Source organism: Miscanthus floridulus, chromosome 18, assembly GCF_019320115.1.
Source record: "Miscanthus floridulus cultivar M001 chromosome 18, ASM1932011v1, whole genome shotgun sequence".
Lineage (NCBI taxonomy): Eukaryota > Viridiplantae > Streptophyta > Magnoliopsida > Poales > Poaceae > Miscanthus > Miscanthus floridulus.
In genome coordinates this window covers 9,433,554-9,454,743 of record NC_089597.1, presented here as the reverse complement: position 1 = coordinate 9,454,743, position 21,190 = coordinate 9,433,554, and the positions used below count along the sequence as shown (strand labels likewise).

General features: G+C 46.3%; 2 protein-coding genes across 3 annotated transcripts; one reads left to right on the top strand and one right to left on the bottom strand.

The window, feature by feature from the left end:
* Positions 1 to 114: 114 nt before the first annotated feature.
* Positions 115 to 5,492, bottom strand: LOC136521867 (extra-large guanine nucleotide-binding protein 3-like). The gene is made up of 9 exons (XM_066515637.1): positions 3,793 to 5,492; positions 3,561 to 3,698; positions 3,328 to 3,432; positions 3,016 to 3,198; positions 2,138 to 2,315; positions 1,814 to 2,058; positions 1,231 to 1,403; positions 792 to 989; positions 115 to 683 (listed from the first exon to the last, which is right to left on the bottom strand). Exons 1-9 carry the CDS (start codon positions 4,819 to 4,821, stop codon positions 290 to 292), a joined length of 2,643 nt encoding a protein of 880 aa, XP_066371734.1. The 5' UTR covers positions 4,822 to 5,492; the 3' UTR covers positions 115 to 289.
* A 9,799-nt stretch (positions 5,493 to 15,291) lies between these two features.
* LOC136520610 (6-phosphogluconate dehydrogenase, decarboxylating 1-like) lies at positions 15,292 to 18,541 on the top strand. 2 transcript variants are annotated; one of them, XM_066514179.1, is made up of 2 exons: positions 15,292 to 15,510; positions 16,770 to 18,541. In XM_066514179.1, exon 2 carries the CDS (start codon positions 16,778 to 16,780, stop codon positions 18,221 to 18,223), a length of 1,446 nt encoding a protein of 481 aa, XP_066370276.1. In that variant the 5' UTR covers positions 15,292 to 15,510; positions 16,770 to 16,777; the 3' UTR covers positions 18,224 to 18,541. The 2 variants fall into 2 exon arrangements, with proteins under 2 accessions (XP_066370276.1, XP_066370274.1); XM_066514177.1 differs by having other exon boundaries at positions 15,293 to 15,515.
* The last annotated feature ends 2,649 nt before the right edge of the window (positions 18,542 to 21,190 follow it).

Sequence of the window (21,190 nt, the reverse complement as noted above, 5' to 3'; positions counted from 1 at the left end):
AATGATCAGTAAGTGGGCCCACCTGTCATCCACTCACGTCAGAACAGGATCAACAAATAAGGAAGCATCAGCAACACCGACACCGAGACAATCTGAATTCTGACGCTCCGCTCATCAGCACAAGATCTTTCCTTCACTATATTTGATTTGATTTGTTTGGAAAACTAGCACGCATACATACATTATACAAAACAACAACACTGCAACAATGCTCTACGACGAACAAATAACAAGTTTACAAGACTGTACAGTTACTAGTAAAACTGTGCCGGCAAATGAACCACACCGATCACTCTGCGGCGGCGATGAGGCGGGACGAGCTGAGCTCGGTAGTGCTGTAGAAGGACTCCTCGGGGCAGTAGCCGGCGGCGTCGCGCTCGTCCTCCCATCGGAGCACCTCCCGGATGTAGCGGAAGGCCTCGTCGACGGTGGGGCGGTCGCGGGCGCGCGCCTGCCACACGAACAGCTTCCGCCCCGTGCTCGCCGCGTACAGGTCCTTGAACCTCATGGCCACGTAGTAGAACGCCTGCTGCGCCAGCGACTGGTTGTTGTGGTGCGTCCGAAGCGGGCAGAAGTCGCTGAACCACTCGCACGACGACAGCGGCGACCGACCGATCTTCTCCTCGAACAGGTCGTACTTGTTCAGCACCAGCACGAACGGCGTGTCACGGAAGCACGGCTGTCTGTATGTAGCAAGTAAATGTATATATATATATGGTTCAGTAACTTAATTTGATACTACTATACTGGAATCGAGCTCAACTAATAATTCCACGAAAAGGTTCTTGTACCTGATTGTAGCTTCAAACAAGTCCCTGCTTTGAATCATCTTATTCATGAGTGTCCTACTACTGCCGCTCGCTGGTGCTCCAAGCTCGTCATAATCGCTGAGCGCTACGGAGAAGATCACCATGCTAACATCCTCAAACATTTCCACCCACTTGCAGCCCTCGTTCATGCCCTTGGCGCTTACTCTAATCAGCTGGTATCTGAGAGAAGATAGAAGCAGATGTGACAACTAAGATTTTTCGAACTTGTTCTAAAGGGGAAAGAATTTGACAGATGAAGAGATGAAAAAAAATGCAACCTGCATACTATGCTATTGAATTAAGAAAAATGGTAGCAAGAAATATGATTCCACAATACCAACACATCAAAATTGACTATAAGATACGAGAACGAAGCCCAGTATCAATGTGCTTGAAACATGAGGATGAAGATAGACTTTACTTGTTTACTGGTTGAGAGTATGCATCGTGATTGTCACCGAAGGGTTCTGACATAGGGCTCCGGTCATCCAAAGTGAAATCAATGAAGGCCAATCCATTCCCTTGTGTTACTCCTTCGGCGTATATTACATCTTTCTCTGATGGTTCGTATTCATTACTTGATACTTCAATAGCCTGCATGGATTTGCCATACAATGGACAAGTCAATTTAGGTAATCAAATACCATAACAGTGGAGGAAAAAAAATACGTAGCAGCACATCCAGTTAGCATGGGGCCGAAGATCATTGTTTGCAAATGAGAGAAGGCCACCAAATCTGGAAACATAAAGTTTCTTATATAAATGAGCAGACCATCAATTCCATTTCCCTAAAATTCAAAGGAAAGATATACCCTAGGCTAATTAGCAACAATATTACTAATGGGTAAAGGGATTCACTAATAGAGTAACAGTCATAATTTGGAGTGCTGATCTAGCAGAATCCATGAAATGCAAGTCATCAACAGGATAAATCAAGGGCAACTCTGTACTTATTAGCAATGAAATGGGCTGCATTAATTTAAGTTACAATGTTTGATTTATACCCTGCTCAAGAAATACTCAGCAGCATCAGGGAGAAAATGCAATTCATCCTTTCTTTTATATGTTGCTTGAATGGCAGGATCTTTCCACAACTCATCAACGACTGGAGCATATTCACGGGTAGCTGCAGGAAAGAATGCATCTAGGTCTCCCGTTGCAATGATGTCCAGAAGCCAATCAGAAAACTTCTTCAGCTTTGCATTTATCGAGTAGATGCAAGAATTAGAACTTGAAGATTTAATTTCATCTACATCAAAAGGACCAACTTAATATACAGCATAAGCTCCTGGAAAAATTAGTAGAACAAGTATCAGCTGTCCTGATACCTTGCTGAGGATCATCACCCTCTGAGCTTGGGTGATTTGATACAGCCAAAGCCTCTTCCTCGAAGCGCTCACGGCCCTCAAGCAGAATCCCCAGGTACTTAAACATGTTGCTTTGGATCATTAATTTGATATTCTCAAGTTCCTCATCAGTAAATCTATTGCCGTATAACAACTTAGCCTGTTATGTAAACCAAATGTCATGCAAATGTATATACAAGATAAATGATAGCTTAGCCTGTTATGTAATCCAAAACTCAAATGGTGCCATTTCTCATTTAAAATCTAGATGCATATACAATTACTAAACTAGACACATAGACATATATCAGCACTATCTGACAGAAGATTTCAGTGTTTAACCGCACAAATCAACACTCCGAAACAATAATAGTATTCCCACACTATCAAAACAAGGGACCCCTTTTTTGACAGGTAAAATCGGCTTTTATAGAAAGCATATAGGAGTTTCCTGAAGAAAGCCATTTTTTTGTCGTTTTGTTGCTCAAACTTTAGTAATAAACTTTAAGCCAAGATTCAAAGTGTTGGTTTTACCAAACATAAATGTATATAAGACCTAGTTTACATAAGGTTTTTATGGAGTACTGCAGAAACCGAAACTCCAAAATAGTCAAAGGGTCTCTACGTTACCAGAATTTGGGACTACTTGAACAGACAAACTTTATTAATAAATTTTCAGCTGAGTTTCATAGACGAACTGATGACAAATTTGGAGTCCGTCCAAGGTTCCAAATAGCAAGCTCTAGACAAGTGATGCATGCTGCTATAGTCTATAAGTGATGTCACGTGGAACCTTGCCGCTACGCTGCAGAAACATATAGGGAAACTGAAGGCGTTATGGATGTAAAATTTGGTGAGACCTGCTTAAATATGGTGCTTGTTCCAGCTCCAGGTGATCCAAGAATAAGAAGCTTTTGTATTCTTTTGTGATCTAAGTAGTCAGGTACAGTTCTCGATGAATATGGGGCTTCATCTTTTGTCGCATCAAAGTTTGTAGGAGGCACAGGTAGTGAAACCAAGGCGCACGCAAAACGTGTCCAAGGCTGTAAAAAGAGTAGAATTAACAAGTCATGCTAAAAGTAACAACACAGCAATACATGTTAATTTCAAAAAAAAAAAAAGCGAACAATGTTTAGAAAAACAAAAAAGGAGTGTTTGACCAAGATACATACTGACTCCCATATTTTCCCTTTGATATTGTTTTGTCCTTCTTCCTCGTAGCGGCCATCATGGTAAACCCAAAAGTGAGTATCACGGGGGCATTGGACTTTTGCAATCTGCATGAAAGACGGTGATTGTGACCGATTCGGTTAGAAGAGGGACACGGTAGAACTAGAATGTACATGTAATAGCAACTTTCAATCATCATATTCTTAGAAAACCAAGGCTAAGGAAAAATTGACACCTGTAGAATTCTCAGTTCAATCTTTGTAATTTCCCGTCCGTTAATGAAAACCTGAGCAGTGCCGTTACTAGCATCAGGCTGAAGCTTTCCGTTAAAGTTGAGGTTAGTGCTAATAATCCTGTCTGGCTTTTCACCTTCCTGCAAATATGTATCAGCAGAAATAGAGCGTTATCAGCAGAAGAAGCTGAGGTTACATGAAACGGCATGTTCATCGCAAACCGACAAGAATTACCTTTCCCCACAATCCTGACTCCTTATCATACCAGTATCTTCCAGGCTTGAGATTCCCAGGAGGCCGTTGGCAGCTAAGCAAATCCGCCATCTCCTCATCATGAAGAGGGAAACCATTGACCACGAGCTGCTCAGGCCGGAGCTGGTTCGCCTGGCACTCCTTCTCGACCTTGAGGATCTGCCTGACCTCCAGGGGGCTGAGCAGGCGCGCCAGTACCCTGGAGCCCTTGCCGAGCTTGGAGCGCTTGGCCTCGTCAATGGGCCGGCCAATGCAGGTGACGCACTTGCGGCCCTCGGGCATGGACCCCATGGCGCGGAGCAGGCAGTGGCCGCAGTAGCGCGCGTCGCAGACGATGCACGACTCCTTGCTCTCCCACTTGCTCTTCCCGCACCGGTGGCAGCAGGTCCTCCTCCCCTTCCTCTCGACCGCCGGCATCGTCACCGCGACGTACTGTTGTTCGGCGGACCCCGCGTCGAAGTCCTGGCTCTCGTACCTGCTATCCTCCGGCTCCCCAAAGGTGACCACCTGAGGCCGCCTTCCCTCCGGCGCAGCAGGCCTGGAACTCCGCGGCGGGCGGGAGCCGTCCTCGTCCTCATCGTCAGCATCGGAGCAGCCGTCCTCATCCCGCGCCGCCGCCGCCGAACCGGCAGACGGCGAGCTTCCCCTCCTCGCCCGCGCAGGCGGCGCCGCGGCACGGTGAGCAGCAGCAGCACCAGGCCGTGACGCCCCCGGCGCCCGCGGGTTGGCATGGGCACGGGCCGCAGCGGGGCCGATGACGGGCGCGACGGGCACGACGCCGCTGCTGCCGAGGCCGAGCCCCAGCGGCCCCGAGACCGGCTCGGCGGTGGGTATGGCGGGGAGACAGACGGGGTCGATCCGCGGGAGCTCGTACGAGACGTCCGGCCCGTCGTACTCCAGCGCGATGGAGTAGTCGAGGTTCGGCGGCGCCTCCGGGATGGTGGTCCCCGGCGGGAACATCCGGCGCACCAGGTCCTCCCAGTCGCCCCGACCCGCCGCTGCGCCCGCCATGTCTGCCTGGTGCAGCAGCAATCCGTCGAGCACCTTGCGCGCGTGCGGGTGGCTAGTCGTAGTAGTCCAGCATCGGCGGCGGGCGAGGGGGCTTACTTTTCCGCGGCAGATATTTTCACGACCACCAGCAGCGGCAGCAGGTGTGGAAGTAAGTGAAGAGATGGCGGGGAATTCGCGACCCCCCTGCGGCGGGCGGCGGACGGAGTGGCCTCAACGACGGCCAATCGAACCAAGGCTAGGCCGGGTCAAAGAGAAGAAAGGCAAGGCAAGACAACCCCTCCACTAGCGGCGGTCGTGGCCAGGCAAGCAACAACCGCGACTGGCGGTGCTGGTGGAGACCCGGGTGGCCGGGTCCCCAACGACTCCCCCCGCTCGGGTCAATCAGTCGGTCGGTCGGTCAGCAGCGAACAACAAATCTTTGAACGGGCGAGACGACGAACGCTGGGCAGCGTGCGTGGGAACTGCCGTTCTCCGCCCACTCCGCCGGGATTATCTTATCAAACCGACGCTGGACTCGCAGGAAAGGCGCTGCAACTTTCCTCTGGGGTGGTTTGTTTGACTGGGGAACGGGGATGGATGGAGCCGGAGTGGGAACGGACCGACGGACGAGGAAGGAATGGTGCCTGCGGGTGCGGGGCAGGACGCCAGGACGGGGAGAGGGAGGACCGGAGGAGGAAGGAGACGAGTACACGACGACTCCACTGGCCGCTGGCGTGTGGTGGTGGTGGGCCCCGTCCAGCAACGGCAAAGGCGGGTTGCTTCTTGTCACTTGCGGTTCGGTTCTGCCTTCTGCGAACAAAAAAACAGTCACGACAGCGTGACAAACCAGATAAGGCTGTGCTTGTGCCTCTCATAAAATGAAAAGAAGTGAGCAGTAATTTTTTTTTGATGAATAAGTGAGCAGTACAATTAAATTGTTATATTTAATACCTGTTTAAATCCACTAAGCACTGGTATTAAATAATCTAACTCGTAGTAGTATAGTTTTTTCTGTCACCGGCTCACCGCGCTCTCTCATCACTGGCTTGGTCCCCCTCCCAAGAGCCATGAATTTGCTAACGGACGTGGCCGACACATCCTTGGTACGGTACGGTACGGGAGGTGGCACAGCAGTACGGCGCAGTTACACTGTTTCAGAGAAATGTCAGTAAAATTAGGTCTGGTTTAGTCTCAGGATATAAAGGCCTTATTTGGTTCTTCGGCGTCGCCTAAAATTCCTGTCACATCAAATGTTTGGACACATGCATGAAGTATTAAATATAGATTAATTACGAAACTAATTGTACAACTTGCGACTAATTTACGAGACGAATCTTTTAAGACTAAGACTAATTAGTCCATGATTTGACAACGTGGTGCTACAGTACATGTGCTAATGACGGATTAATTATGCTTAAAAATTCACCTCGCAAATTAGCCTCCATCAATCCGGTCGAACCTCACAGTTGATAGTAAAAGATTAGATTCAGAGCGTTTGTCAATCCATTTATACTGGACAGTCGATTTGTTCGCATGTTATATCATTTCTCGTTAGATTCATCGGTTCAATGCTTTACACTGGTAATATCCACCTAGCTGATGATTTTACTTACATCTACGTGCATTGTACTTGTCATCATAAAATCAATCGCAACACATGAGCTTTACAGTCCTTAATAGCCGATTTCTTCACGTATCGGCTTTTTAGTCGATTTTTCTATCTGGCTGCTCCCGAAGCAGCACATTTGGAACTATCTGGACAAAAACCGGCATATTCCACCTTAAATTAATGATAAACTTTCTCTCCTTATTAATTGCTGGTCAAATTGACTAGCACGCCTTCGGGAATTCACAGGATCGGCTAGCCCTACGTTGAAGCCAAGCGGATCTCTAGCCTTGCTCCATCAAGCTGATCCTTCCAGCTTGCTGTGTGCCAGGCACATCGACACATGTTCTGGCACGCCCGGTGGGACCTCACAATCGTCATGGCAACTCACAACAACAGTGACATCCTTATGGTGCCTTATGAAGACCTACCTGATGAGGATAAAGATGTCATCAGTAAAGCTATAGAAGAATTTCAGAACAAGTGTTTGTTGTCCTACACTAAGACACGTGACAATAAAGTTGTTTAAAAATATCCACTACCAAGAATTTTGTTGCATGGACAGTCACATACAGACAAAGCTGGGGATAGGTGTTTCTTCATGGATGCTGTAAATAAATCTGTTCATGATGCCATATTGAACCATAATACAGTTTTCTTGAACACGTTCCATAGCACCATGAAAGAGGTGTTTTGTGGATATCCAATTGATCTGGTTGGACCGGTTTACTATAATATTCCACATCCGTTGACTCAGAGGACTAATCAAGCTGGTACTAGCCATCAAGAAACAACACCAGCTGGTAATGATGATGTCCAGGCAGTTTAGAGCTCATCTGAGCAAGTTCAGGGTGCTACTACTAATCAGATGCAGTATAATCCTGGATCGTTAGTGCAGCATGTGCAACAGCCGACGGGGCAAGCTTAGAATCAAATGGTTAAACTTGGCATATCAGGCCAAATACAGTCGTCGGCTCAAAAAATAGCGCCATCAGTCCAAAGGATTCATAGAGATATAGATCCCAGCATCTACAACCAGAGACTTCAAGCAGCAAACCAGTAAAGGACCTAGCAGATAGAGATTCCACAAGGATATCATTATAGCACAGATTATAATACCCTTTATATGATTCCAAATCTGGGGTATCAAGGTACCTGAAATAACTTTATTAAGTAATTATATAAATCACTATCCAGTTAAACTAAAATTGAATGCTAACCCTAGCTAACAAAAACTCGATTGAAGCAACAAATGAAGAAGAGCATTACCTCGGCAAACAAGAGGAGAAGATTGGGGCTCACCCCAATCCACCAAATGAGACAAGATGGCCACCGATGGCAATGGCCGGCCGGCGGCAGGCTTCTTCTGGTGGTCGGTGGCGGGCTGCTTTTAACGACCAAAGTACGTGCATGGGGACGACATGGGGTGGCAGGTGTAACACCTCTGGTGTTACGAGTTCACTAAGCACTAAGATTATGGCATGAGAAATAGATCTATAAGTATAGTGAGTTAGTTTAATCAAATGTGCTAATGAAAATCTTAACAAGAAAATAGGAAAAATAGTTTTAATTGTTTGGCACGAAAAGCAATTTCTGTAAACAAAAATAAAACATAACTTGTATTTAGTACTTAAATAAAAATTAAAGTACAAGTTTAGTAGATGGAAACGAAACATTAACTTTTGGGAAATATATGTTGTTAACTAGTGTTGTGGGAGCTCAATGATCAAATAGGAAATTAAGATAAGCCCTTTCGTTAAGACGACAAACACTTGAATTTATGTTTAAAATACCATTTTTGGCGAATCATATTGAGCGAATTAGTTAAATGGTGCTTATATATTTTGCTCCTACGGGTTAGTATTAGGTATGGACTATGACATGAAGTATTTGTTGGTTGAGGTTAGCAAGGTTTAGATCTATTAAAAATTATGACAAAAGAGTTAATGGTTACTTAGTCCTAACTGAAAACCTTAACGTTTCTAAGTATGAAGGGTGGTAGACAATGTTATTTTGGCATTTAATTTTTAACAAAAATGTTTAAACACTAGTTGCATGTTTTTGTATTGTTGATTGCATCAAAGTGAGTGCTTTGTGATGGTATAGGTGTTGGTTTGGTTAGTGCTTGTTTTGATCACTAGTTAAATGTCGTTAAATAGCTAGAACGTGTTGTTGGACAGCTAGTTCTTGACCTTGGGCACTGGTTGGCAGTCCTAAGTTGGCACATATCTACCTTCCTCTCTGGTTCATCTTTGTCTGAGTTTGTTGCTACTGCTAGTAGCTGTATATATCTTCTTGAGCATTGTCGAGATGGTTTAGTCTTAACCGAGCTGGATTGGAAATTGGGCATGCTTTAACATTCGTGCAGCGCATGATTCTAGCCATTTGGCTTGGTGTGCGCGGTCACCGCATGCTTTGGCGCTCACGGGCTACCTTGCTCGTCTTGTCGTCGCGCTACGCTGGCCGAACACCGTGCTCAACTTGGCCGTGTGCCCGAGCAAGGCCATGTGCTTAAATCACCTTGCCATTTTCTATTAAAAAATAAATAATGAAATACAATAGAAAATACACTTATACATATCCTATACCAGCATGCCATCGTGAGCCGTTCATTTCACCTACCATGGCCTGCTCTGTCCTTGCGACCTTCCCGCCGTGACCGCACACGCCGTGTTGCCCCTGCCCTCTATCTTCTAGAGGTTGTTGAGCCGCTGCTTGCTCTCCCTCCCTCCCAGCTTGCCTCTGCCAGCTCTCGCTTCTGTGCCCCATAGCACCCACCATGGCCATGCCCGTCCGTCGCCCAGCCCCCTCGTGAGCGCGCGCGAGCCCCCACGGCCCCGTGCTAGTCTTGTAGCCCCACGGCGCTTCCCCTCCCGTGCTCCTCCCCCGGCCCCCGCGCGTAGCAGTAGCCGTGGGCGCTCGTGGCTAGGCTATAGCGGGCCCTCCCGATGAGGCTGAGCGCTCCCTTAGGTCCGCGTGGGCCCTGTCTCCCTCCCCCGCACCACCACCTTGTCGCCGACAAGCTCTAGCCCCGCCTCCCCGACGGCCTCTGCCACCGGATTCCCTGCTCTATGTACGTGAGAAAGGAGAGAAGGAGGTGGGAAAGGAATAGAAGCTTTTCTAGGGTTCCCTATGTAAATCTCTAACTCATATGAATAGTGATGTATAGTGCCTAAAGTACTGCAGGTTGATTTGAGGAAAGCTCAGGGGTCTCTTCGCAAAGGCGCTGGCGCCTCCCAGGTTGGACCGCGCGTGGGCCGACCGCTTCTGGCTAGGCTGGGCTGCCTTGCCCACTAGACCAGGCCGAGCTGGGCCGCTTCGGGTCCAAGGACCCTTTTTCCTTTTTCGGTGTTTTGTTAATTTCAGTAATCGGCTGAATGCTTGGAAATTCATAGTAAATAGTAGAAAAATCATAAAAAGGAAAATGAATATGTTTTGAAATCTTTGTTACTAGCTCTATGCAGTAGACATATTATATCATATGCTTTAGTGTAAAGTTTTTGGGTTGTTTGTGCAATCTAGCCTTTATGCTTATTTAATAAAGCATGTTGTATTAGTCCAAATGTAGTGAAATTTTTATGGTAGACTAGTGTTGATGTATTTGTGCTATGGTAAAAGTTTTAGGTTTAGTGGATGCTTAATTATTGAGTTATTGATTTATTTCATAATATGCTTGTTTAGTGGTTTTTAAATTATTAAAAGAAGATAAAATAGAAAATGTGGCTCCGCTATGAAATTTTACTATTGATGTGTTCTCTTAACCCATAATAGGGCTCCATTGTTTAATAAAATGTTATTGTATAAGTTTCATGATGCCATATGCGTTATTGATTTTAATTTCACGTTGTATGCTATTAAGCTTTTATATATACTAAATGTTTAGAATAATGTTAATAACTGCTTTATATGCTACTTGCTTACATGTTACCTGAGTAATGTTGCTTTACTTTGTTAGTAAGTAGAAGTGTGCTTAGCATGTTATGGTAGCTCTCGCTTGTATGTATAAATGCAAAGTGGTGATTTTGATAACTTGTGATGGTTTGGTAATAGTTAAGTCACAAGAAAGTTGTTTGGGAGAAGATGAGAGTTGAATCTAGAACGTTTTATACCCTAGTTTAACCGCATGACATGTTGCTTGTCCTTTCATGCTTGTAAGTATCTTTGTGTATGCCTGTTTGACTTAAGCATGCATTGCATTTATGCATATCATTTAGGAACAATGATGGATCATGGAATCAACTGGAGTAGCTGAAAAGATGGTGCCAGGGATCATGTCACGAAGATGGAATGATAACTTTTGGTTATATTTTACCCAAGCAAGCCCCGGTGCATAACCCCTACTTTTCTGCAATTTATATTATGTTTGTGCATTAAGTTTTAAGAAGTCGAATGAAACCCACTTTCATATATATATCTTTATCCTATGAGTCTTACTAGTATGACAGTATCGCATAGATTGCTATGCTACAGGACTCCGATTGAAGTCGAGTGATTGTCTATCACTTGCGAGAGATAGGAAAGGTATTATTGTTGTTATTATATTACTATCACATGGAATATATATGAATGATAATTGGAGTTAGGGCGAAATGCTACTTTGAATCTGGACTTGGTTTGACATTCGAGGGAGGCTCGGGTTGCACTTGTTCTGCATGTGTCGGTTAAGGACCGAGCGTTGCAATGGATGATAGTCAGGTCACAGACTTATTATCCTGAACATATACTTGTGCATGGGTGTGGGAAGGCTCATTGTTCTCTTGTCATGGGTTCTGGCTTTTTCTGAACCAACTGATTGGAGGCGAGGATGGTGGAGGTCTAAGCACCGCACTGAGTTCGGGACTCAGGAGCGGGGGCTTGGAGTCCAAGTTTGGATGGGGACCTAGACCCCGTGACAGGAGGGTAGTGGGTTGGTCCTTCTTGTGCCTGGGGTATAAGCGGGGCGTGTGTTTCAGGGTACCCAGCTGGGATACATTGGTTCGCGAATCGCCGGATGATCCGGTACGACTTGTCTATAGTCTAGCACCGTAGTAAAAACTGGAAGATGAAAGATGGTAAAATGATTCTGATTGCTTACCACCTGCTTAAAAGTAGCACATGTGCTTACATAGAATGGTTAGTTAATGAACTAATGCTGACTGCTAATAAAATTGAATATAAGGACGCACGTTTAGTAATACTCCAGCAGCTGCAATAAATCCACAAGTCAGATAGCCTTGCATATCCTTGGAGTCTTTTATTTCCTCCTGACGGGTAAGTCCTGTTGAGTACAATTGAGTACTTAAGGTTTTATTTCCTCTGTTGCAGGTGACAGGCGGATGCTAGAGCCGACTCATGTGTGTTGATCCCTCCTGGTGGGCTTAGAGAGGATTCCTTTATGTTGCGATCATAGTTTTTATTTATAACTCTTGCTAAATGTTTTTATAAATAGAAGTTTTATAATCTGTTGCCATAGTTTATATATCAATGCTATTTATATTCCGCTGTTATAATCAATAAATATTATACTCTGATGTTGCATGAAAAGTGATGTAAGAAATGACTAAAATGTTGTAAGCTTTATTCTCTCATTTGTGATCCTGATGGAAAAATGTGGATTTTCGGGTTCTCCCTTGGGGTGTGCTCGATGGAACTGCGTAATTTAGTGTCCTTCATTGAATACTTGTATCTACTAGAAGATAAGTACTCCTAGGAGGCATTAGATTATGTGGTTCTGCCACAGCCGAGAAGGGAGAGGAGAGAGGATGGGGACATAGGGAGACGGTGAGACAAGGTACTGCCGCGCCAGCGACGAGGAAGGGCGGCGCACCAGTGGGATTGAGGGAGGGCGCGCGTCAGTGGGGAGAGATGAAGGGTCGGCATGGCAGTGGGGAGTGAGGGAGGGAGGCGGCGGGCGGTGAGTGGGGCGGCGGCGGCGGCGCGGGGCGGCTCCCTCTCATTCGAACTGGACTGACTGAGAGAGTGAGAGAGAGAGAGAGAGAGGAGAATGCAACCGAGGCTGGGCCGCGGGCCTGTACAGGGGCTACCGCGCTGTTATGCGTGGCGAGGCAGCCTCGCGTCATGATCCGTGGCGCGGCAACCATGCCACGTCAGCGGTCAGCGCTGCGGATGACTACCACGTTGGCACCCCATTCGCGCCGCCATGCATGACGTAACGGTTCGATTTCGCCGCGCCATGAGAATAGGCATAGCCAACAGTGTTAGTTTTGAAAAAAAATCAAACAATGTCAGATTTGAAAATAGTTTAAAAAAAATGTTAAAAATAAAAAAAAAATTGTTCCTGACCACCACCACCGTCCACTGCCACGGACACGGCCCACTGGAAAATGAAAGCGAGAGCCGTTCGGTTCGGGGCCATCGGGACTCCGGGCACAGGACGTCAAGTTTTGACCAAGTCAAGCCCGCACACGTTAAAGAGTTTCAGCCAGGCGACCCATGTGAAAGAGAGGAAACAAAATAAGAAAAAGAAAAAATACTGAAATTCCGGATTTTTCCAATTTAGCATAACGAAAATCTATTTTGTGCTTTCCCTCCATTCATTAGCATCCAGGCCTGGTCTAGATTGCAAATTTTTGTAATCTGGACACTGTAGCACGTTTCGTTTGTATTTGACAAACTTTGTTTAATCATGGACTAACTAGGCTCAAAAGATTCGTCTCGTGATTTACAACCAAACTGTGCAATTAGTTATTTTTTTATCTATATTTAATGCTCCATGCATGCGTCTAAAAATTGATGTGATGGAGAGAGAGTGAAAAAACTTGGAATTTGAAGGTGATCTAAACAAGGCCCCATTGATTATTCTAACGTCGTACGTCTGCTAGCGTTGAACAGTGCGCACGCGCAAGATAAGGGCCTGGGCGGCCTATTTTTTCGCGTGCCCCACAGCATCGGCCCCAACGCCCGCGGTCGGTTTCTCTATGCCTGCTCAAAGCGGGCTCGCGCCGCTCGGGCGTCACCCCCGTAACAGGTGAATTCTATCTTAATATGGGTAACACTAGATTTATTTTTACAATATACATTTAAAAATAGCTAAAACATTTGCCACGTACGTCTGAAACACTTGTAAAACACCTAGAAAACACTTAAGCCGTTGCAAAGATATACAACATCCAGATAAAACACTTGCAAACAGACGTATAAAACACTTTAAATATACGCTTGCAATATACATGCATATGTAATATCCAGATCTACTTTTGTAGCATTTAGATGAAAACACTTGCAACATACATTTGATACAGATAAAACATTTAGAACACATACTTGAAACATACATGTATAGCCGTTGCAACATATGCAACATCCCGATCTACTTTTGCAACATCGATATAAAACACTTGCAACGTACCTCTGAAATACCTAAAACACTTGAAACATACGTTTGTAACATGCACTCTCCGCGCAAACATCTTGTTGCTTCGACGAATAGAGGCCCGTCAGCGCGTGGAGGTCACCAGTGTGCTCGCCGGCGACACGAATCTCGCCGGCAATGCGGACCTAGGCGGTGGCGCACAGAGGATGGGTGTGGGGGCGGCACTGGTGACGCTGCGCGCAGAGGGTGGGTGGGTGGCGCGTGGAGGTCACCATGGTGCTCGCCCGCGACATGGAGCTCGTTGACAACGCGGAGGTGGGCGGCGACACACAGAGAGCCGGGTGGGGGGTGACATGGCCGACGGTGGTGCAGAGAGCGGGTGGGGGCAAAGAGTGGGTGTAACGTCCGGACGTCCAGGTTGAGCGTTTCCGTTATTTTAATGTAATTTCGACAGTGAACAAGTCCAGTAAAGTTGTCTCCCTTTTCGTAACTTCGTAGAGTACGAGTAGAACTGCTCCAAAAGTTTTCTTTTCTTTGTTAAAAGGCAACAATCTTGCTTTTTTTCGAATTAGAAACACAACAATCTTCACATGCTGTGCAAGTGTATACCGGGGCCGATCAGTTGTACTTGTACGGTGAATACCGACTAGCACTCCGTACTATACACACGTGTTCTCTCAGATCTGGCCCAAACCATTCTCATCGATCTGCGTCTCGAATCAAAACGGGAATCAGGTCATTTCGTTTGCTGGTGTTGCTTGGAGCAGTTGTTGTTTCTATGAAACCATTCCTGCTCAACCCAACAATCATATAGATTTTGACAGGGACTAGACATAATTATTTCTTCATCTGCGCTGAAAATTTATAGCTAAAAAAACGCCCCTCGTTGCTCCAAAGATGTCATAACCCACCATCGTCAATCAACCGATGTGCGATAATGTACTGCTACTAATCACCGAGTTGTCTCACAAGAGATCCGGTAAGATAATGACATGCACGTGACGTCACGCTGACGGCGTCGGAATGCTCCAAAGACGAATCGAAAGCCGCCGTGACGTGGGTCCCTGCCGTGAGTGTAGGGATGAAAACGGTACCGATATTTTTCGACCGTATTCGAAATCGAATTCGTTTAGAGGGGTTGAGATCTGTCCGTATCCAAGTCCGGATATCCAACATCCGATACCGTATCCGTATCCGAATACTCAAATCGCATATTTATGATGTCGATATCCAATCGTATCATATCCGACATAGTTGACACTATCCGTATTCGAATCCGAATCCAAATCCAGACAGAAATATGAAAATAAATATAATATTAGTGATATCCGTCCGCATTCGATCCGTTTTCATCCCTACATTAGTGGGAACGGGGAAGGTCAGGTGGGGGTTGGGCCCGCCACGTCAGCCTCACCGACTAACCCATCGTCACGGGCGGCTTCGGCGACGGCGGCCGACGGGCGAGGACGGGACGGGTATGAGATGAGCATGCGACCACGCGGGGGGCCCACCCGTCGGCGTGGCTGCCCCCTGCCCCTGCTCGTCAACAACCACCCCAAGCCGCCACGCGGCTGCTGCGCGAGACCTTCCCCTTCCCCGGCCGATCGATAGGCGATAGATAGATATTTAAGCGGGGGTGGGGAGGGAAGGTGACTGGGCGAGGGAAAGGGAGGTAGGTGGACGGTGGTGGTGGCATCGCCAATTCAACTCCGCATCTGCATCGGCAGCAGCGCGATTCACACCGGCCAGCGGCGACCAGGCGGAGGAAGGCAGCACGCCAGCACCACCAGAGGTGAGGTGAGGCTCCCGGCTCCGGATCCCCCCTCCCGATCTCTTGGTCTGCCGCTTGCCCGATCCCAGCTCTGTATCCATCCATCTGTCTCGCTGCCGCTTGCCGCTCCGTCATCCCCAGATTTCAGTTCCACCGCGCTCAGTTTTCTTTTTTGGTTCCTATTCTCTTGTTCCCGAACGATGGGGACGGGAGGTGGTCGGCCGGTTAAATTCGTGTAGAGATCGAGATGATTGCGCTGCTAGCTCCGATCGCCGATTCTTAGTTTGCTGCCTGCCGGTCCAGATCCATGGAAGCAAGCCGATGAACTCAGCCAGGGGACAGAGACGCGTTAGGGCATTATTACTTTGCCCTCTCGCTCTCTTCTCCTCCTAATCACGACCTTTTTTATTAGCAGTGCTGTGTATTCAGTTACATACGTCGTATCAGTGAAATTTCAGATGCTTTCATGACCTGGTTGGTTGTTAATTAGGCGCTGTAATGTAATCCTAGACCTATATGTAGCCTGTGACTCGCAGGTCAGCGTATGATCTTGATCCTCCACTTATGTATTCACCTCATCGATCGCATATTCTTCCTAGTTAAAAAATAGATTTTGTTTTCAGGATCCTACCAGCTTCCTGTCATTTGCATATGCGTTGCTAAAAGTTAAAACGTATGCTGTCCTTTACCTGTCGGGTTACTTTTAAACTTTGTTGCTGGTGGCAGTAACATTGCCAGTTTGCCACCACAATTTGTCCATATGCTTAAGGAAAAACAAAATAGTCATTTCTGTCATGCTGGTTATTTACCATCTTTTTTTTTACTGTCTTTAGTTTCTCAGTATTTTCTTTACGATAAATGAGTATTCAAGGTTCTTTATCCTTGTCACTTATATGTACGATCAATGTCACCGTGTCTCTGAAGATTTAACATGCATGATGTCCTACTTGCCGAGTTCCTCTTGAATTATGTTGCTGGTGGCAGTAAACTTTGCACCACAATGTGTCCACATGCTTAAGATGAAACAAAAAAAAAGCGCAGTTGTTTCTGTCATGCTGGCTATTTTTTCAGTTTATTTCCTGTCTTAGTTTCTCAGTTATTTGTTTCCAACAAATGAGTATTCAATTTTCCTCCTTATATTTATATATTTATGTATACAGTCAATTTCATTGGGTCTCTGAAGATTTAACATGCATGCATTGTTTTTAGCCTTTTGAGGTGAGTGAGATCTCCATAGACTAAACTTTGCAGTGTCTGATGTGTCTGCTGCATTTTTTCAGTGTAGGAGATGGCGCTCACAAGAATTGGTCTTGCCGGCCTTGCGGTCATGGGGCAGAACCTTGCCCTCAACATTGCAGAGAAAGGCTTCCCCATCTCTGTCTACAACAGGACAACCTCCAAGGTTGATGAGACCGTGCAGCGTGCCAAGGCAGAAGGAAACCTTCCTGTGTACGGCTTCCATGACCCTGCATCCTTTGTGAACTCCATTCAGAAGCCGCGTGTCGTCATCATGCTTGTCAAGGCCGGCGCACCAGTTGACCAGACCATTGCGACGCTCGCAGCTCACTTGGAGCAGGGCGACTGTATCATTGATGGAGGGAACGAGTGGTATGAGAACACTGAGAGGAGGGAGAAGGCCATGGAGGAGCGTGGCCTCCTCTATCTTGGAATGGGTGTCTCTGGAGGAGAGGAGGGTGCCCGCAACGGACCGTCCTTGATGCCTGGAGGCTCATTTGAGGCTTACAAGTACATTGAAGACATTGTTCTCAAGGTGGCTGCTCAGGTCCCTGACAGTGGCCCATGTGTCACCTATATTGGCAAAGGTGGATCAGGCAACTTTGTCAAGATGGTTCACAATGGAATTGAGTATGGTGATATGCAGCTGATTTCTGAGGCATATGATGTTCTCAAGTCAGTCGGTAAGCTCACCAACAGTGAGCTGCACCAGGTGTTCTCCGAATGGAACAAGGGTGAGCTCCTTAGTTTCTTGATTGAGATCACGGCTGACATATTTGGCATCAAGGACGAGCAGGGTGAGGGCTACTTGGTCGACAAAGTCCTTGACAAGACCGGGATGAAAGGAACTGGGAAATGGACAGTGCAGCAGGCTGCTGAGCTATCGGTTGCTGCTCCTACAATTGAGGCTTCCTTGGACTCCAGGTTCCTGAGCGGACTGAAGGACGAGCGGGTTGAGGCTTCCAAAATCTTCCAAGGGGATTACTCCACTGGCCTACCAGTGGACAAGGCACAGCTGATCGAAGACGTGAGGCAGGCCCTCTATGCCTCCAAGATCTGCAGCTATGCTCAGGGCATGAACATCATCAAGGCCAAGAGCTCAGAGAAAGGATGGGGCCTCAACCTCGGTGAGCTAGCCAGGATCTGGAAGGGTGGATGCATCATCCGCGCCATCTTCCTTGACCGCATCAAGAAGGCCTACGATAGGAACCCCGACCTCGCCAACCTCCTCGTGGACCCTGAGTTTGCACAGGAGATCATGGACAGGCAAGCGGCATGGCGTAGGGTGGTCTGCCTTGCCATCAACAATGGCGTCAGCACCCCAGGCATGTCCGCTAGCCTGGCCTACTTCGACTCCTACCGGAGGGACAGGCTGCCTGCCAACCTGGTGCAGGCCCAAAGGGACTACTTCGGGGCTCACACCTACGAGAGGGTTGACATGCCTGGCTCTTTCCACACTGAGTGGTTCAAGATTGCGCGCAACATCTCCAAGAACTGAGCTGCTGATGCTGCTCCACGGATGGCATGCCATGGCACACATTGTCATGGTTTTCCCATTTTCGTCATCTTTGATTTCTGCGCAGTGTTGAGTAATCGGTAATGTACTACTTGTAGGGGAGGTACTGTCGTTAAATTTGATTTTTCGCCCGCTCAGTGCTTAATTTGGTTCAGGAAGTTGAATTTGTCTCTTTTCTTTCCGTGTAAGCGGTTGGAATGGAGAACAATGATGTTTCTTGGAACTTCTCTTTGATCTTTCTAAGTTCGTTACTATATGAATAAATACAAGCATCTTGACATGCTTGTGCTTGTCGATCAATCTTGCCTTAAGAAAATACCGTTCTTCCAGCACTCCTTCATGCGGTCGGTTCTGGATAACATTCTTTGCAGGCATGTTAGTAAGTTTGTTATACGGATAAAGCATTTTGACGTGATTATTATGTTTATTGATTTCCTTCACCCTGATAAAAGACACTCAGTAATCCTTGACTAGCATCTGAACAACTCTATCTATGTTCTGGATAATATGCTTTGCAAGCATCTCCATTCAATCTGTTTCTGTCTACAACTTGCGTATGATAATTTACCACGCACTGTTCTTCGTTGTATCCTCTGTTTTTGGTTTGCATATTATTACAGAATCAGCGCTAGAGTTCGGTTAACAAAATGCTATCAGATATATACAAGGAAATTGACAGATGCAAAGTAACAAGCCGACTAGTGAATGATCTGGTCATCTGGACAGTTGATGAGCACTGATCAAGCCTGCAACAGAGTCAAAGCATCTTCAGCTTTGGCAATGGAGCCTGCTCCGCCAGAGGAACGGTGTGGCGCGTCTCATTACGCCAGCACAAATCGAAAGCGAATTCTCTACACGAAGCTCAGGACGCAGGAGCCATTGACCCACTGTTTACGTTGGACGCATGCAGCAGCAGAGGCGCGCCGCGCGCGTAATTGCTCTTGCTCCGCTGGCGCAGCCGTTTCTTTTTTTAAAATAATAATTTTGTTAATGATTAATCGCAAATCTGGTTGTCGTGTGAAATGAACTGTAAATTTAATAGAAGCCGGCGAGGATCCTATCGATTACTCCTGTCGGCTTTCGGAGAGCCGACTGGTCTTCGTGCCTATAGGCTGTCGCCATTCCCGTGAAAAGCCTAGTGACACTGTTTTGTTTTTTGAAGCTCTAGTGACCACTGTTGATTGAAAGGGACAAGAGCTGGCAATGACTTCTCTTGTCCACGCCTCTAGCCATTGAAACTACTGTACCACTGCATGCACGCAAGAAAGAAGATACAGTACTCGCTTCCTCGTAAAAGAGTGTTAATATTTGTATCTCTAAATAATTTTATTATAAAAATATATTTAATAATTTATCTAATGATACTAATTATATAACATAAATATTAATATTTATATATATATTTGCTTAAATAAAGTTAAAATATTTGACTTCTCAAAAAGTAAGAATGTTACTCTTTGTGGAAAGTGAGTATTTACTGAAAATGGATGTCGAGTTATTTATTTTCTAAATTTTGTCAGGATATGTTCAGGTGGTCTAATCCGTGACCACAACTTAGCACACCATAGGTTAGTCATGGCATAGTTTTTTTCCAGCTATGTGGTTTACTTCCATAACTATGGTGCACCATACTTTCTTAGCACCCAATATCACACAAGACTGATTTTCTTACTAAAGTTTATGTTGGGGGAACGCCCTAGGCACGCCGCCCCATCGTAGTCTCGGCCGCGCCCAAACCCTCGTCCGATTACTTCCCCGCGCACAAATAGCTATTTTACTTTATCAATAGTTTTGGAATTACAAAATTATTACACAAGCAGAGATTAAAGTATTTGTGTATATAACATAGACAAGGATAACTCGTAAAAATAATATAGTTTTAATTAAATATTTAATAATTAAATATATCAATTAATAAATCAATATTATATTTATATAAATATTTATCATGAAATTATAAATTATATAAAATAATTTACATCAATAAATAAATAAACTAAAGTATTAAAATAATTTAATACTCGTGTCTGCTCGTGTCAAGGTCAGTGCGACGTGCCTGCTCGTGTCAAGGTTGGCACTCTTGGCGGGACTCAGTCCCTTCTCATCTCTCCTAGAGGTCGTGGCGGAGAGATCGCGAGCTGTTGCCTCGGTGCGTGGCTAAGGCAGGGGAAAGGTCGTGGCAGGCCTTGGTGTCATCACTCGACCTGTCTTTCATAGTATAACTGGGCCTCAGTCATTTGGGCTTATACTGCTGGCGTATTCGACCTGTCAACTAATCGATGCCTTGAGGTCCCGGGGTATCATGACCCCGACGGTAGCCCCCGAGCGTTTTTGTGATCACGGAGTGATCACCGAGCCTTAGATAGGAGTACTTGGAAAATAGCTATTCACGTGCCTAAACCTTGATTGCTTCTGTTGGGTTTCAACTCTAGCCTACCCCAACATGTTTGGGACTTAAAGGCTCTGTTGTTGTTGTTGTTGTTGTTGTTGTTGGAGTGATCGTGAAAGTGCTGATGCGCTCATGTGTTGAGCGCTAGTTTCCGTAGATGTGGTTGTTCATGCTTCGTCGCTTGAACCCCTTGCGGGCATAGTGCACTCAATGCGGTAGGTGGGCGTTGTGTCCTGTCCCTTCAGGGCGCTTTGGTGATGCAGTACACAACTGTTGAGCCTGGCTGTGTCAGTGTGCTGCGTATCGGGTCTCGTGATCCAGGCAGGGCCGAGGCCCAAGAGGTCTCGTCGACGTTGTCCTAGCTCTGCCCTGAGGAGGATCTTGATTTTCCCGACCTCACGCGGGCATCTAACGTTGGTTGTAACCTCCCGTTGATCGCCACGCGGCGTAAGGGTCTCAGGCTGCTCAGGCTGCCCTAGGGCCTTTAAATAGAGGCATTCCTCCCGTTTGAGCTACTTGCAACCATGTCTAGTGAGTTGCCCTCCTGGCCCTCCTTGAAA